The following is a 14403-nucleotide window of genomic DNA, read 5'->3' on the forward strand; positions in this document are numbered from 1 at the left end:
TTCATTCAATACTTTTAAAGTATTTTTGGAAATGTAAACATGTTAGTTGAAATGAAATCTCTTAAAAGGAACTCGTGAATTAAATTGAATTACAGTAATCATGTTAATAATTACTATTATTAACAAATTATTAACTTCAGTGCTACATAATCATTGGTGACTAGATGTATTATCAGATTGTATTAAATATTATTTTTGTTTTTATAAATTATGTTTTTTTTTAATGTATTATTTCAATATTTTTGCTGACTCTAAGAACCAATAAATTAGATTAATAATTATCATTAATAATAATACAAATCAATAACTTTAGTACTACATAACAGAAAATATTTGTTAAAAATATTTTTTATTGACTTGTTAAATGAATTTATTTTACAATTTTATTAAATGATATTTTATGTGTTTGTTAATTCGTTTATAATTCTTTAAATGCATATGTTTATATAAATGTGTTCCCTTACTCTAAATGTATTGAAAGGTCCTAGAAATTAAAATGAAATAATAATAAGAATTATTATTATTATTATTACTATTATCTAAACAAATAACTTAATTCACATCAGTACTGCATAGCAAGAAAATGTTGACTATTTTTTTTAAATGATATTTGTAGCCACCGTGCTTAGCGCGTGTGCGGCACAGTTCTGAGGTCATGGGTTCAAATCCAGCTACCAACCTTCCTGTGCGGAATTTGCATGTTCTCCCCGTGCTTGCGTGGGTTTCCTCCGCGCACTCCGGTTTCCTCCCACATTCCAAAGACATGCATGTTAGGTGAATTGGCCAGTCCAAAATGTCCCTTGCTGTGTATGAGCAAGCAGATTGTCTGTCCCTGTGTGCCCTGCGACTGGCTGGCAACCAGTTCAGGGTGTCCCCTGCCCACTGCCCGGAGATGGCTGGGATGGGCTCCAGCAACCCCGCGACCCTACTGAGGATAAGCGGTGCTGATAATGGATGGATGGATATTTGTAGCAAATTGTATTGAATGCGATTTTTGTTTTTAGTTAAATAAAAAGGATTTATTTGAATATGTTGGGTGTTTAAGTGCTAATAAATGATATTACTATAATAGTAATCATTATTATTAAGACAAATTAATCATTTACTTAAGTACTGAATAACAAAAAATATTTGTTTGAAAAATATATTTTAACTGACTTATTTTGTTAGACTGAATAATTTTTATTTCACAATCCTAATAAATGTTATAATAGTTTTTATCAATCAATTCACCATTTTTTATTATATATTTTATATACATATGTTGGCTTACTCTAAACGTCTTGAAAGGTGTCTATAAGTTAATAATAATAATAGTAATAATCAAAACAAATAAATAATTCACTTCAGTACTGCATAAACCCAAAAATAATTTGTCCAATATATTTTTTTATAGATTAATTAACGGTGTTTATAATTATATATTTAAATATTTAGGTTGACTCTAAATCTCTTAAACAGTGCCTATAAATCAAATACTGTAAGTAATAAGAATTATTATTATTTATTAGTCACCTAATTTCAGCATAACGCAAAGAACAAACATATCTTTTTTATATTCACTGTTTCTTTATACTTTGCCCAAATGGATAAAACAAATACTTTATAAGCCAAATAACATCATGAAAGACAAAACAAATATTCAAGAAAAAAATATGAAATTATTCGTGTTTTCTCTGTTTTTAACTCGATTTACTGTCACTTTAGGTTTTGTGGCATCTGGACATCTTCCGCAGAAGCTTTCGCCAGCTGACCACACATAAATGCATGGAAGACTCATGCATTTTCTGTGCACTCAAGGTAAAAAAAACAAACCATAATGCATTTATAACCACAGTGACTGTAGATTTCTTTGAGTGATGAGGACAAACGGTGACAACAGGAATTACAGCAGACATGAGGACGCTGCGACCTTACGCATTTTCCCTTTAAGTTTTGGAATAAGATGTTTTAATAAGTTCACTACTGGATGGTTCTAACTATTGCACATTGTCTCTCTAAGTTGAAGCTGATAAAATATACTTTCTATCAACAGTTATCTTCCCAGCATCCTAAATCCAGCACAATTCCAAAAATATGCAGATACTGCAAAAAACACATCTACATCATACAGCATTTGTTGCATCAACGGTGACCAACATGTGGACCGAGCAAAGAGCATAGCCACCGTGACTAATGCGCTCTAGTGCGGCAGCAACACACTGTCGAGTCTCCACTGCACTCCACTGTAATTAATTGGCCTGACCGAAAGCGCCGAGCTCAGCAAAACCCAAGCTGGTGCACACATAAACACACACAAGCGCCTACACAAAATTCAGTCCAGTCTTTGCTGCCGCAAGCTCACACTAGCGTGTTGCGGGTGCTTTTCGTGATAAATATGTCGATTTAGAATTCCATGAAGTGTAATATTTGTAGGGATGCGTGATAATATGTCATGTCAATTATCGTCCGAATAGGAAAAAAAGAGGCGATAATTAAAGACTTAACGCCACGCTAAAATATTCAATTGGCCAATGCTACTTGTTAGATTCTAGGCATTTCTGTTCCTCATTATTATTTATGTTGATTTTCTATACCACATTTGTTGGCCTGGAGAGGGATGGGCGCCATCAGGCTTGCCCAAGACACACCACTGGAGTTGGTGCCCTGTGTGGTTAAGGGAACCATAGAAGTAGTAGCACAACTTGGTCGTGTCTCCTAACAAAATCTAAAACTAATATTCCGTCAAATCAAGTCATGTTTATTTGTATAGCCCTTAATCACAAAGAGTCTCAAAAGGTTGCACAGACCACAGATTATTACAAACTACAGACTATTATGACACCATCCACTCATCTAAAACCTATATGAGGGCAAATAATACACATATTATCAACATAAAATATGGGTTATTCATATGCTATAGAATAGAAGTGTGTTTTAAGCTTAGATTTAAACATTTCCAGATTGAATCTCAGGGGGAAGAGCATTCCACAGCACCGGGGCACGAATGGAGAACGCTCTCGAACCTGCGGATCTCTTCTTGGCTATTGGGATCACCAGTAGACCAGCATTTTCAGAGTGAAGGCTCCAGACCGGAACATAGGGGGAAATTCAATCTGAAAGATATGAGGGAGCAAGTCCATGCATGATTTTACAGCCTAGTGGCGCCTATCCTTCTCCAGGCCAACATATCTATTACCAATTGAAAAAATCAGACATCTTTCGCTTTAATTTTTTCAGAAAGCTTTCCATTGGTAACTCATAATTAGCTTTATGTCGCATAAAGTCTAAGCCTATTTTGGTGTGGAAGGATATCCTCTTGTATTAGTTAGCTTTATCAGTTATTTTAACACAGAGGTGTCCAAACTTTTCATAAAGTGGGCCAGATTTGGTAAGCTCAAAATGTCTGAGGGCCGACTATTCAGGCTTATATTCTTCGAACAGCCTTTAATAAATTCACCCGCCGAGAAAGGTTTGCAGTGCTTGGCGATCAGCGTCGCGACCTTGTACCTCGCCTTTGTAGCACTTTCATTTGACTTGCAGGGTCTTGTAAAAAAGCGCTCCTGCGTCGTTGAAACAGATTACAGTCGCTTCACCTTTTCACAGGATTCGTTTACAGTTAGCTTTTTGTAGTCAGGATTTTTCGCCTGGCAGTGCCTCTTGATATGACATTATTTGAAAACACCCACAGTCTCTACGTAGTTGTTTCAGATTTAAAAAAAAAAATCAAATTTCCACTTGTCCTGACGGCCTTCACAGTCAACTTTCCTTTTTTTATTTACAGTCGCTATTGTGGAAATAGGGTGGGCTAAAATTCTCACAGTATCCAAGGTCAAGGTTTGGTTTGAACAAATTTATTGACACTAATAACAGAAAAACAATCATGACAATCTCAACAGCGATTAAGCACATTCACAATATTATATTTCAATATGACTTTTTTAACAACAAGCACAATGTGAGGTTTGAACAACCCTTCTCGAAAATCTTAATAGCAATCAAGCATATTCACAATTTCATTATATAACATCTTTGTTAGTGTCAATAGATCTAACTTTTTTTTTTTTTTTTTTGGTTTGAACAAATTTATTGACACTAAAAACAGAAAACAATCATGACAATCTCAACAGCAATTAAGCACATTCACAATATTATATTCCAATATTACGTTTTTAACAGCAAACACAAAGTGAGGTTTGAACAAACCTTCTCGAAAATCAAACATATTCACAATTTCATTATATAACATCTTTGTTAGTGTCAATAGATCCGTCCAGGCCAAAGTCGATTGTCCTCGGTCTGAACAAATCCACCGACACCAACAGCAGCAAAACACAGCCATCAAGCATATTCACAATTTTTTTATATTTGACAATATGACGTGACGATATGACGTTTTAACATTTTTTCCTGACATTTTCAACATCAATTAAACAATTTCAGAGTTATTTTCTTTTAACAGTAGTTAACCAGCGTGGCCAAGGTGCTGCTGCCATCACCTGATGAAATAGAGAATTGTTGTTTTTTGTACACATTTATTTTATACTGCAGTCAACATTACTAGCTGGTCATATATTATTAATTTTATGACAGGCTGTGGGCCAGTAAAATGTGATCACAGACCATAACTGGCCCCCGGGCCGGACTTTGGACATAGTTACATTGTCAGCCTCTGCATTTACCTCATACTTCCCGGTTAGTTGCTGATAGTTAGCTTTAAAGGAAGTCGGCCTTTTGTTAATGTTGCTCAAATATTGGCGTTAGCCCGAGCAGAAGAATACTCTATATCGTGCTAGTTCCTCCGATAATATTATAAACTTACATTTTTCATGCTAAGTAAAAGATACTTTTACGAATAATAATGTTTAATAGTTTGCCAGTTAAAAGTAGTAGCAGCTAATTTTAGAGCACAAAGGCGCTAGTGTTGACCTTGACGGCATTCAAGGACGTTAACAAGCAGAGAAATGTTTTTAATGTTAATTTGAAAAACAAATACAATCATCATACTAAACCATTTTCAAGGTCATTTTGTGAGTAAACCATTTTCAAGGTCATTTTGTGAAAACTTTTTACCACTTTATGATGGCGTGAACATTGCTAAATTCCCTTCATCTTGGAATTTCCTCGACTTTTAACATTTTCAAGACTTTGATACGCTTCCAATTTATGGGTTTCTCATCTCATGTGTCACCTTTGAACTTTAGAGGGGGGGTAGTGGAGCAAAATGGCGATGGAGGGGTGTGGGGGCTCACATTGAATCTATTACAGAACGGTAAAACCTGATAGCATTAACAGAGGTATAATAGTCGTGCAGGTAACGTGTGTTATGACTGCAGCAATGCGCCAAGGAGAATGGGGGGGATATACCCTACAGAGAGAAAACGCGGGGAGGGGGGCTTGGCGAGGAAGGGATGGTGGGCGTGAGTGTGCCCGTGCACGTGCACTTGGCAGTCTAATTGCGAAGTTTGCAGCCATCCAAACCAACTCCCACATTCATTCATCTTTCCCCTTCCCTCCCCCTTCTTTACCTCTTCCCCCCTTCCCATTCTTCTTCCATGGCGTAAGGGAGAAATTATGTGTTGCGGCAATTTCCAGCTAGGATGCTTTTCATTTAGCGTCGGCGCGACTTTCCGGATTTTAAAATTGCATAGGCTGTGTCTGAAAACTTGTAATTATAAGAATATATTTATAATACATTTGATAATATAAACAAATTATAATAAAATGATTACCTGGGATGTGCACCTGCTCTCCTCTGTAAGATACAATACAGAGGCTCCTCTGTACTTTGCATTTCAGTTATTGCCGGTTCCCTGCCTGTCCTTGATATCAATGTATTGTGAATTGTGTTCAGAGCAGACAGCAATGACTATGACGGTTGCACGTCAGGGAGAGCTTTGTGTGTTAGATGCGTGACTGTCCGTGTGCACGACTTTGATAGGCTGGTGTATGCTTTCAGGCAAATAGCGGGGCTGGCACACAAGTCAACATGCTCACCGATAACTTCAAAATGTTCCACTTACTGACGCCATCTTCTGTCTAAAATCCTCATTGCAGCTCATTTTGTTGTGCGTGCATGTATATGAAATTCTTAAATGCACTCTAATAAACTCCTCCTTTTTTATCTTTTGGGGGGTTTGTTGGCCTTTTGACTGTATCTAAAACGGTCCTTTTCTCACTTTCATCATTTTCTTACTGGAATAAAAGAAAACCGCGACTACGCGTATGGTATCCTTCCCCTTCTACCTTATTCTCCTGCCCCCTTCCCTCCAGCGTAATGTGCTCCGTGGCCAGAACACCAGTGATGAAAGTAAGATAACAGCAGAAGGTTGCGGCAAAAGAAAATATATAAAGGCATTTCAAACTCAGTTGGGCATTGTTAAAGCATACTTAATAGAGAAAATATTTGATTTTAAACCTTTTAAGGACACCTCAAACTAAGCACCCCACCTTTTCGCGTGTCATTATTTTTGTTTACAATTACAGTAACATTACACAATTTCAATAAAAATGCATACCTTGTCAACTTACGAGTTTCCACCGTGTTTTATGCATTTTTTTTATCATTTCAATGTGTACAGACCCTGCCCGACTTACGAACGTGTTAGGTTCCGGACGATCGTTCGTAAGTTGAATTTGTTCGTAAATTGCAACATTGCTATAATTTGTATGTTTAAGGTTTGTATAAGTATGTTTAAGATGTGTATAAGTAACCTGTATTGTTCTGTATTAAAACATAAACATTTCATAAAATAATATGCTCTATTAAGATAAATAAAGTGAGGTTTAACTTACTTTTGGGAGATGCGCTTCAGGAGGTCCTCCTCTGTGATAAAAGTGCCCAAAAAAAAACATTCAGACCATTTTCTCAACCGCATCAAGCTTTCTTATTCCACTTCCGTTTCAAAAGAAACGGCTCGCCTCTTCTTTACACTTTACACCAACCATGTTGAATAGATGCATGAGATATTAAACAATGAAAATGTCAAAGTTATTGGCGCTCTGGAGATAGTGTAGCCGTAGAATTTGAGGTGCGCATGAATGATGTCAGTAGGGCGACAAATGCCGCGAGAGTTGGTGTAAGGGTGTAGGGTCGCTCAAGAGTTTAGTTTTGGAAAGAGTTCGGTGTATTTACAATAGACGCATGCTGACGGTTGTCGCTCTCCAAAATGTAAGTGTTTCTGAGTATTTTTTCACGAACGAGGAGCAATCCATTACCCACACAAAAGGACACGCTACATTGGTGGCAGCGGTGGGATTACGAGCAGGTGAAGGAGAGATGTTTACATACGAAGTAGGAAGAGGTTTTGGATTTTTTTTTTTACTTCCGGGTGGATGCTGGGTGACCTTTCACAGCAGCACACCGTGGAAAGAAGCACGACAGCAATGTCCTGTACTCGGAAAAAGGTGCACACAAAACAAAATCTAACTTTTACAGCAATGTCCGGATATTTTTTGACACCCCGAAATTATTTTTCGGTTCTAGCGTTTTACGTAAGTCGAATGGTCCTAAGTAGGGGAGCGTCTGTATTCCATATAACAATTTTTGTTCAGGGGAAAAAAAAAAAGACCAATCTCATTTGGGCTTTAATCCAGATCGTCTCGGTCACTGGTAGTAGATGACAACATCTTCGTAGATTGCTAATGAAGGTGAAGTCTGGGAAAGTCTGCACTGCAACACTAAATTAAAAGTGAGGAAAGAACTAAGAATGATGGTGATATAATTGTTTGTGTACTTTATTTCGTAAATAAAATCAAAATGTCCTTACAAACTCTACTTTTGTTCTACGTAGTCTGTTTTGCTGTGAGTAAATAGGTCCTGCGTTGTCTGTAAGGTTTATTATCACTTAATGAGTGGAACTGCAATCATTAATAAGAAGAGCAATTGGCGGAGGTTGACAGGTCTGAAAATGACTCTAATAAGTAGAGTCAGAAGGACCAGAGCTTGACTCTATCAATCGAACAATTACAGATCAGTAAAGAGCTATAGATGAGACACAACCAAGTTTTGTGACTAATTCTATACGCAAAAAATACAATAACAAAAACATGTACACATTCAGAGCCATACGATTGATTATGACCAATCTCTATGATGCTTTCTACACATTATGAAGAGGTAGAGAGGAGACACAACCAAGTTGTGCCATTACTGCTACAGGAAAGAGGTACTACTTCTACAGAAAAAAATAATCACAACAGCCTGTAAACATCCTAAGCCATGCAACTGATTATGGGCAAGATCTCCAGTGCCCCGGGAACATTATTAAGCAGTAGAGAGGACGCATGACTAAATCTTGCAAACGTCCTTAGTTTTTGCTAATAGAAATTGACCACAAGCTATAAATAAAAACAATTTGTAACACTGCCTGTATTTAGGGTCAGGCAAAGTCTGTTTGTTTATTTTGGTTTGCCCAGCTTCCAAATATACTTCTTATTTAGCCTCTACAAAGCACTCAGCGGTCTGGTCTTGTCAAGGTTCATGTAATATTGATGGTGTCTGCTCGTTGTCTCTGTGTTTTTTAGCTCGCTATTTTTCGTTTCTTTTGTTTCAGTTTCAAGCTTCGCTGGGCAGGACATTAAGGGCATCTAAGAGAACGTCATACATACATGCATGTTTTTATATTATTTTTGCATTGAGTACTTACCAAGAACTTGGAGAGTGCACCGCGGTACAGTTAGGTTTACAACAAGTTGTATCCTTAAAAGAAACTGAAGGAAATATGTACATATATATACTGATATACATATTTCAATGAAAATATATTCGTATAGAACTTTTTAAGCAACAAAATGCACCTAAAAGTGCTGTATACAACGTTCAATGTAAAATAAAAAAATTAACCCCCCTATTTTTTTAACAACCGTGAATGGCAAATACAGACAGAACACAATAATTTAAATAATAATAATGAAAAAGAATCATGTGCAATTATGGCAAGGAGATTTTTAGGCTGCAAAGGGTCATTTTGGGGGGATTTTATTTAGATTTTTTTAAACTTTTTTAATTTTTATTTTTTGTAAAAAAAAATTAAAATCTTAAGTTCTACTAACTTGTAAAACAACATCAATATTCTCCTGAAATTGTTACACCGTGAAATGCTCATTTTACTTTTTTTTTCTTTTAATTTTTTTTCTTTTTCGAGTTCTAATATCTTTAAAATACTGTAAATATTTTCCTGACATTTTTGCACTGAAAAATGCTCATACATTTATTTTGTTTTTACTCTTTTGTTCTCGAGATCTTTTGTTTTTAAAATAATGCTAAATATATTTCCATGAAGGGACGGCGGGTGGGTGGTTAGCGCGCTGCCCCAGGATGCAGAGGTTCAAGGTTGAAGTCCATCTACCGCAGCCTCCCTTTGCGGCGTATGCATGTTCTCCCCGTGTCTGCGTGGGTTTCCTTTGGGCACCACCACATTCCAAAAACATGCATGTCGGGTTAATTGGCCGGTCCAAATTGTCCCTAGGTGTGACTGAGCGAGTGAACTGTATGTCCCTGTGTGCCCTGCGACTGGCTGGCAACCAGTTCAGGGTGTCCCCTGGCCACTGCTCGAAGATAGCTGGGTTGGGCTCCATTACCCCCGCAACCCTACTGAGGATAAGCGGTGGAGATAATGGATGAATATTTTCACATTTTAAATCAGTACACTGTAAAATGCTCATTTCATTCAGTTTTAACACTTTTAAAAAACATTTGTTTTATTAAATTATTGTAATATAATACTTGAAATATATTAATAAAATTTAAAATATATTGTTATGTTATTGTGTTTATTATTATTATTATTATTATTATTGTTATTATTATTAGTAGTAGTAGTATATTGTGTGTTTTGGTATTTCAGAGACTTGTATGTCAGGAGGGTTGTTTCTTTATGAATATATGAGTATATTAGATAATGATATTGTATCATTAAGAATATTGAATATTAAAATTATTATTTCTTTCTTTGCAACCAGGAGCAAAACAAAACCATGTACGGTGGTCTGTTATGTTGCCTGGTTTTGTCTATCAATGAAAAACAAAAATATTTTTGCAGTGATATTTTTGCAGTGATACAGTTCAAATTTTAACTTTAATTTTTTTATTAAGTTATATCTCTGCTAGCATCTGCCTTCATATCTCACCTGTGTGTCCGCAGAGTATCTTCGCCCAGTTCCAATTTAGCAGCGAGCGTGTGTTGCCGTCGGACGCTCTCCGAAGCGCCCTGGCCAAGACCTTCCAGGACGAGCAACGCTTCCAGCTCGGCATCATGGATGACGCGGCAGAGTGCTTTGTGAGTCACACTCGCCCGGACGACGCCCTTTGGCTAGTGGCAAAGTTAGACTGGAGGAGAGCAGTCGGGTATACGAGCAAATTGGCTCAACTTTGCCAAGCCGATGGAAGATTAAGTTGGGCTTTTTGGAGTGGTCCGTGGTCGGGAGCTGCAGTACCCAATTTGCTGCCCTGCCACGAAACCCAGCGAAAGACACTCTCAAAGGCCTAAAAGTACAACTGTGTAAATTTTCACAAAAGATTATATTAAGATTAGATTTAGATAACCGAATCTTCACGACCATAAAGCGCAGTGCGCTCTGTGTGTGATGTAAAGCGGCGGACGTAGCTGAAGACATGAGGCTGTGTGGGAAGTGTGGGCGTCAATGCTAATGGATGAGGTGTGGGCGTGTATATAAGGCTAGGTTCACACTGCAGACCTTAATGCTCAAATCCAATTTCCGGCTGAAATCCGATGTTTCTGTGAGATCGTTCACATTTCCGACTAAACACAACTTTTATGCTATCTCCTTTGTAAAGACGCTTGAGAAGAAGAGAACACACGACGCAACACGCAATGCATCCATTGTTTGCGGAAGCACTCATGGATGCTAACGCTGTAGCGTATCTAGCAAATTGATAGTTGTTGTGTTACCGAAGGTTGAACAGAGTTCTTTCCTAAATATTAATTAAATCCCAAACCTCACTTTCCCCTCCATTGAATGCTTTGCATGTTTTCGTCCGCCATGGTGTTATTTCTACACTACGTGCAAGAACATGGAAACTGAGCAGCCACCAGAGAATTGAAGTTTAATGAATTGATAGTTCGCAAGTGGAGGAAGCTGAAAAACAAAATCCGACCAGCTTTTATACGTGTGTTTTACTTTGTAGTCTATACTTAAATAAACCACAACCCAACCTAGTTTTTCTCCCGCAATATTTTAAAATCTGCTCACTTGTAGGCTTGTCTGTGTTGTTCTAAGGCAGCCGCAGCAGAGGGCACCTGCTCCCCATCGTGTCTTTCGCCCTGTATATGTGTAAATACAGAAATAAAACCAGCTACAGAGACTGAGCCTTTTCACACAATTCATTGATAGATTTAGATTAGATAGATTTTGATTAGATACGATCAGATTAGACTTGGATGAATACCATATTTCCCCCAGTATAAGGCACACCCCTAAATAGTCAAGTCAAGTCAAGTCATTTTTATTTGTATAGCCCTTAATCACAATAAGTCTCTAAGGGCTTCACAGATTAGTATACTATGTTACACAGACTATTTTCAGTCGACAAGAAGAGTAGGTTATTATTCATAGTCATACAATATATTTTTCAAGTATAAGGGGCACTGAACAAGGATGCGCATGGAGTTAAAACAACTGTAAGAGCTACAATATCATCCATCCATCCATTATTTGCACCTCAGTAGGGTCACAGGGGCTTCCATATTATTTGTGGTATATATATGTATATGGGCAGCACGGCGGGGCAGTGGTTAGCGCGTGTGCGGCACAGTTCTAAGGTCTTGGGAACCTCCTGTGTGGGTTCAAATCCAGCTACCGGACTTACTGTGCGGAGTTTATGTTCTCCCCGTGCTTGCGTGGGTTTCCTCCCACATTCCAAAGACATGCATTTCAGGTGGATTGGCTGGTCCAAATTGTCCCTAGGTGTGAATGAGCGAGCGAGTTTTCTGTCCCTGTGTGCCCTGCGATTGGCTGGCAACCAGTTCAGGGTGTCCCCTGCCCACTGCCCGATGATTGCTGGGATGGGCTCCAGCATCCCCGCGACCCTACGGAGGATAAGCGGTGCAGCTAATGAGATGAGATGAGATGAGATATATATATATATATCTATAAAAAAACTGTTGCACATCTTTACTTACAATATATATTTTTGCTATTATTGATCAGTGGAAACATGTTGCTGATCAAAATCACAAAACTTTGTATGCAACAGGAATCAAACCCGCGTAGTGGCAGTGAGTGCGCTGAAATCTAATCACTGGACCACAGATCTCCAACCTTTTTCAAGCTGAGAGTTGCTTTTTAGCGTAGAGGGCACCCAGATTGATAAGCATTTAAAAAATGATTTATCATGTTACTAATATGTTGTTACAATGATATTACCAGGATAATTAGTAGTAGTGGGGTTAAATAGATTATGTAAAAAAATAAAATAAAAAATAAAAAACATTTTACTTGAAAATCACCATGGCCCAGCACTGGTGAGCCATTTTCAGAACGGGTCCATCGGCTGTCTTTAGGGGGCACCCTGGGCACCACATTGCACCTGCACCAAAACTTTTAGTGATACAAATGTCTTCAGAAAAGGCAATTAATCTTAATGCAATGCACACTATTTTTACTCATGGTGCCAGAAACAAATGTTACGGAATCAAGAAAATAGAAAGACAGATCTAAATAAATGCAAACAAGCACGACAAGGCAAAAAAAATATGGTGTATCTAGTATCTCATGAGTGGTCGAATGGTAAAGTGTCAGCACCCTCACTACCGCGACCCGGTTTCAATTCCCGTAATATACAATGTTTTGCGATTTTGGTCAGCGATTTTTTTTGGATAGATTAATCATTGCATAAATACGGTAATATACTGTAACGCTCTCCTATAAGTACTGAATGCATTTCCAATTTTATCCACCGCCTTTTGCGGTGTATATATAAGGCGTACCGGGTTATAAGGCGCACTTTCAACTTTCTAGCCAATTTGGGCTTTATAGGTGGGCCTTATATTCAGGTAAACACAATGCGTTTGATGTATTTATTCATTAATTTTTCAGGAAAACCTATTGATGCGAATCCACTTCCACATCAGCGCCGAGAGCCGAGAAGATATCTGCACGGCCAAGCATTGCATCCCGCACCAGAAGTTCGCCATGACACTTTTCGAGCAGGCACGTGCCCACACACACGCCGATGTACGGGTAATGTGTAAACATCAAGGTCGCTGAGTTTGTGCATTTGCCCTCGCAGTGCGTGTGCGACAACTGCGGCGCCACGTCAGACCCGCTGCCCTTTATTCAGATGGTTCATTACATCTCCACCACGTCGCTATGGTAAGAGTAAGCGCACATACATATGAATGACACGCAAACACACGGGAAGTCAATGTCGTGCGGAAGTCGTCAATCAGCAAATTGATTCAGAACAGGTCAGAGAAGGAAGTGGAAGGTGACATAAATCTGCACGTGAAGCTGACATATGGAAAAATGGAGTACGGGTGATTAAAATCAAGCACACAATTTAGCATTTTAACCCGGGGGGTGGCAACACAGTAGAACAACCATTCTCTCTGGGTCCGGACTAGTAGATTAGAGTGAAAGAACAAGAGCGAGAAAGAAATAAGAGAGGGAGAGGGAGAAAAAGAGAGAGAATGAGAGAAAAAGAGAAAAAAACAGAAATACTGTAGTCAGAGAGGGGGAAAGGGATAGAAAGAAATCCCAAGAGAAATAGAAATAGAGAAGTGGAGAAAAAGAGATGGGGAGAAAGAGAGAAGAGGAAAGCAAGAGAGAGAGAGAAAGAGAGAGAAAATAAACAAAGGAAGAGAGAGCAAAAGAAGGTAAAAAGACAGAGTGAAAGATGAAGAGGAACAAGGAAAGAGAAAAAGAGTGGAAGGAAGAGAGCAAAATAAGAAAGAGAGAGAGAGACCTAGCGACCTAGCTTTGGCAACATCAAGTGGACATATTTAAACCTGCAGCTCGTTTTCCACTTGCGCCTCCCTTTGAAAATCTATATAAAAATTTCTACTAGTAAAGAGCATATAACCTCCTACATTTTCAAGTATCTTACTTCTTAAAGATTGCACCATAATGCATTTATATCACATTTTAAAAAGGATTTATCAATGACCCTAAAATGGCTTTAAATCACCTATGTAGGCCACCAATGCATTATAACTTAAACATGGCATCAAGCAGTCATTTCAATCCAGTTCAATTGACAACTTTCAAGCATTTTATTTTAAGTACTTTCTCTTTGATTTAAAGACCGAAATCCCCAAATTGTACAAAATACAGTCTAACAGTCAGTTCCATGCAGACACGTATTAAACACACTTTTCAGGCTTATTACAGAGCGTTATGAATGATTACAATAATTATTGACATTTCGCTAGAACTGAAATAAAACTACCGGTATATGTT

The 14403-nt window shown here is 38.0% G+C and overlaps 1 protein-coding gene and 1 long non-coding RNA gene across 2 annotated transcripts in view; one reads left to right on the plus strand and one right to left on the minus strand.

Moving 5' to 3' along the window:
• LOC148347266 (uncharacterized) overlaps positions 1-14403 on the minus strand; it is a 346298-nt gene that overhangs the window by 79900 nt on the left and 251995 nt on the right. The gene's annotated exons all lie outside the window — the stretch shown is intronic.
• Positions 1-14403, plus strand: part of usp54b (ubiquitin specific peptidase 54b) — a 58616-nt gene that overhangs the window by 18918 nt on the left and 25295 nt on the right. The window contains exons 4-7 of the mRNA XM_088323418.1: positions 1708-1800; positions 10128-10262; positions 13042-13155; positions 13235-13317. Of these exons, the coding sequence (XP_088179544.1) occupies positions 1708-1800; positions 10128-10262; positions 13042-13155; positions 13235-13317 (425 nt within the window). The remainder of the gene's footprint in view (positions 1-1707; positions 1801-10127; positions 10263-13041; positions 13156-13234; positions 13318-14403) is intronic.

The sequence above is a fragment of the Urocampus carinirostris genome, chromosome 19 (assembly GCF_059441175.1).
Source record: "Urocampus carinirostris isolate Australia breed hairy pipefish chromosome 19, RoL_Ucar_1.0, whole genome shotgun sequence".
NCBI lineage: Eukaryota > Metazoa > Chordata > Actinopteri > Syngnathiformes > Syngnathidae > Urocampus > Urocampus carinirostris.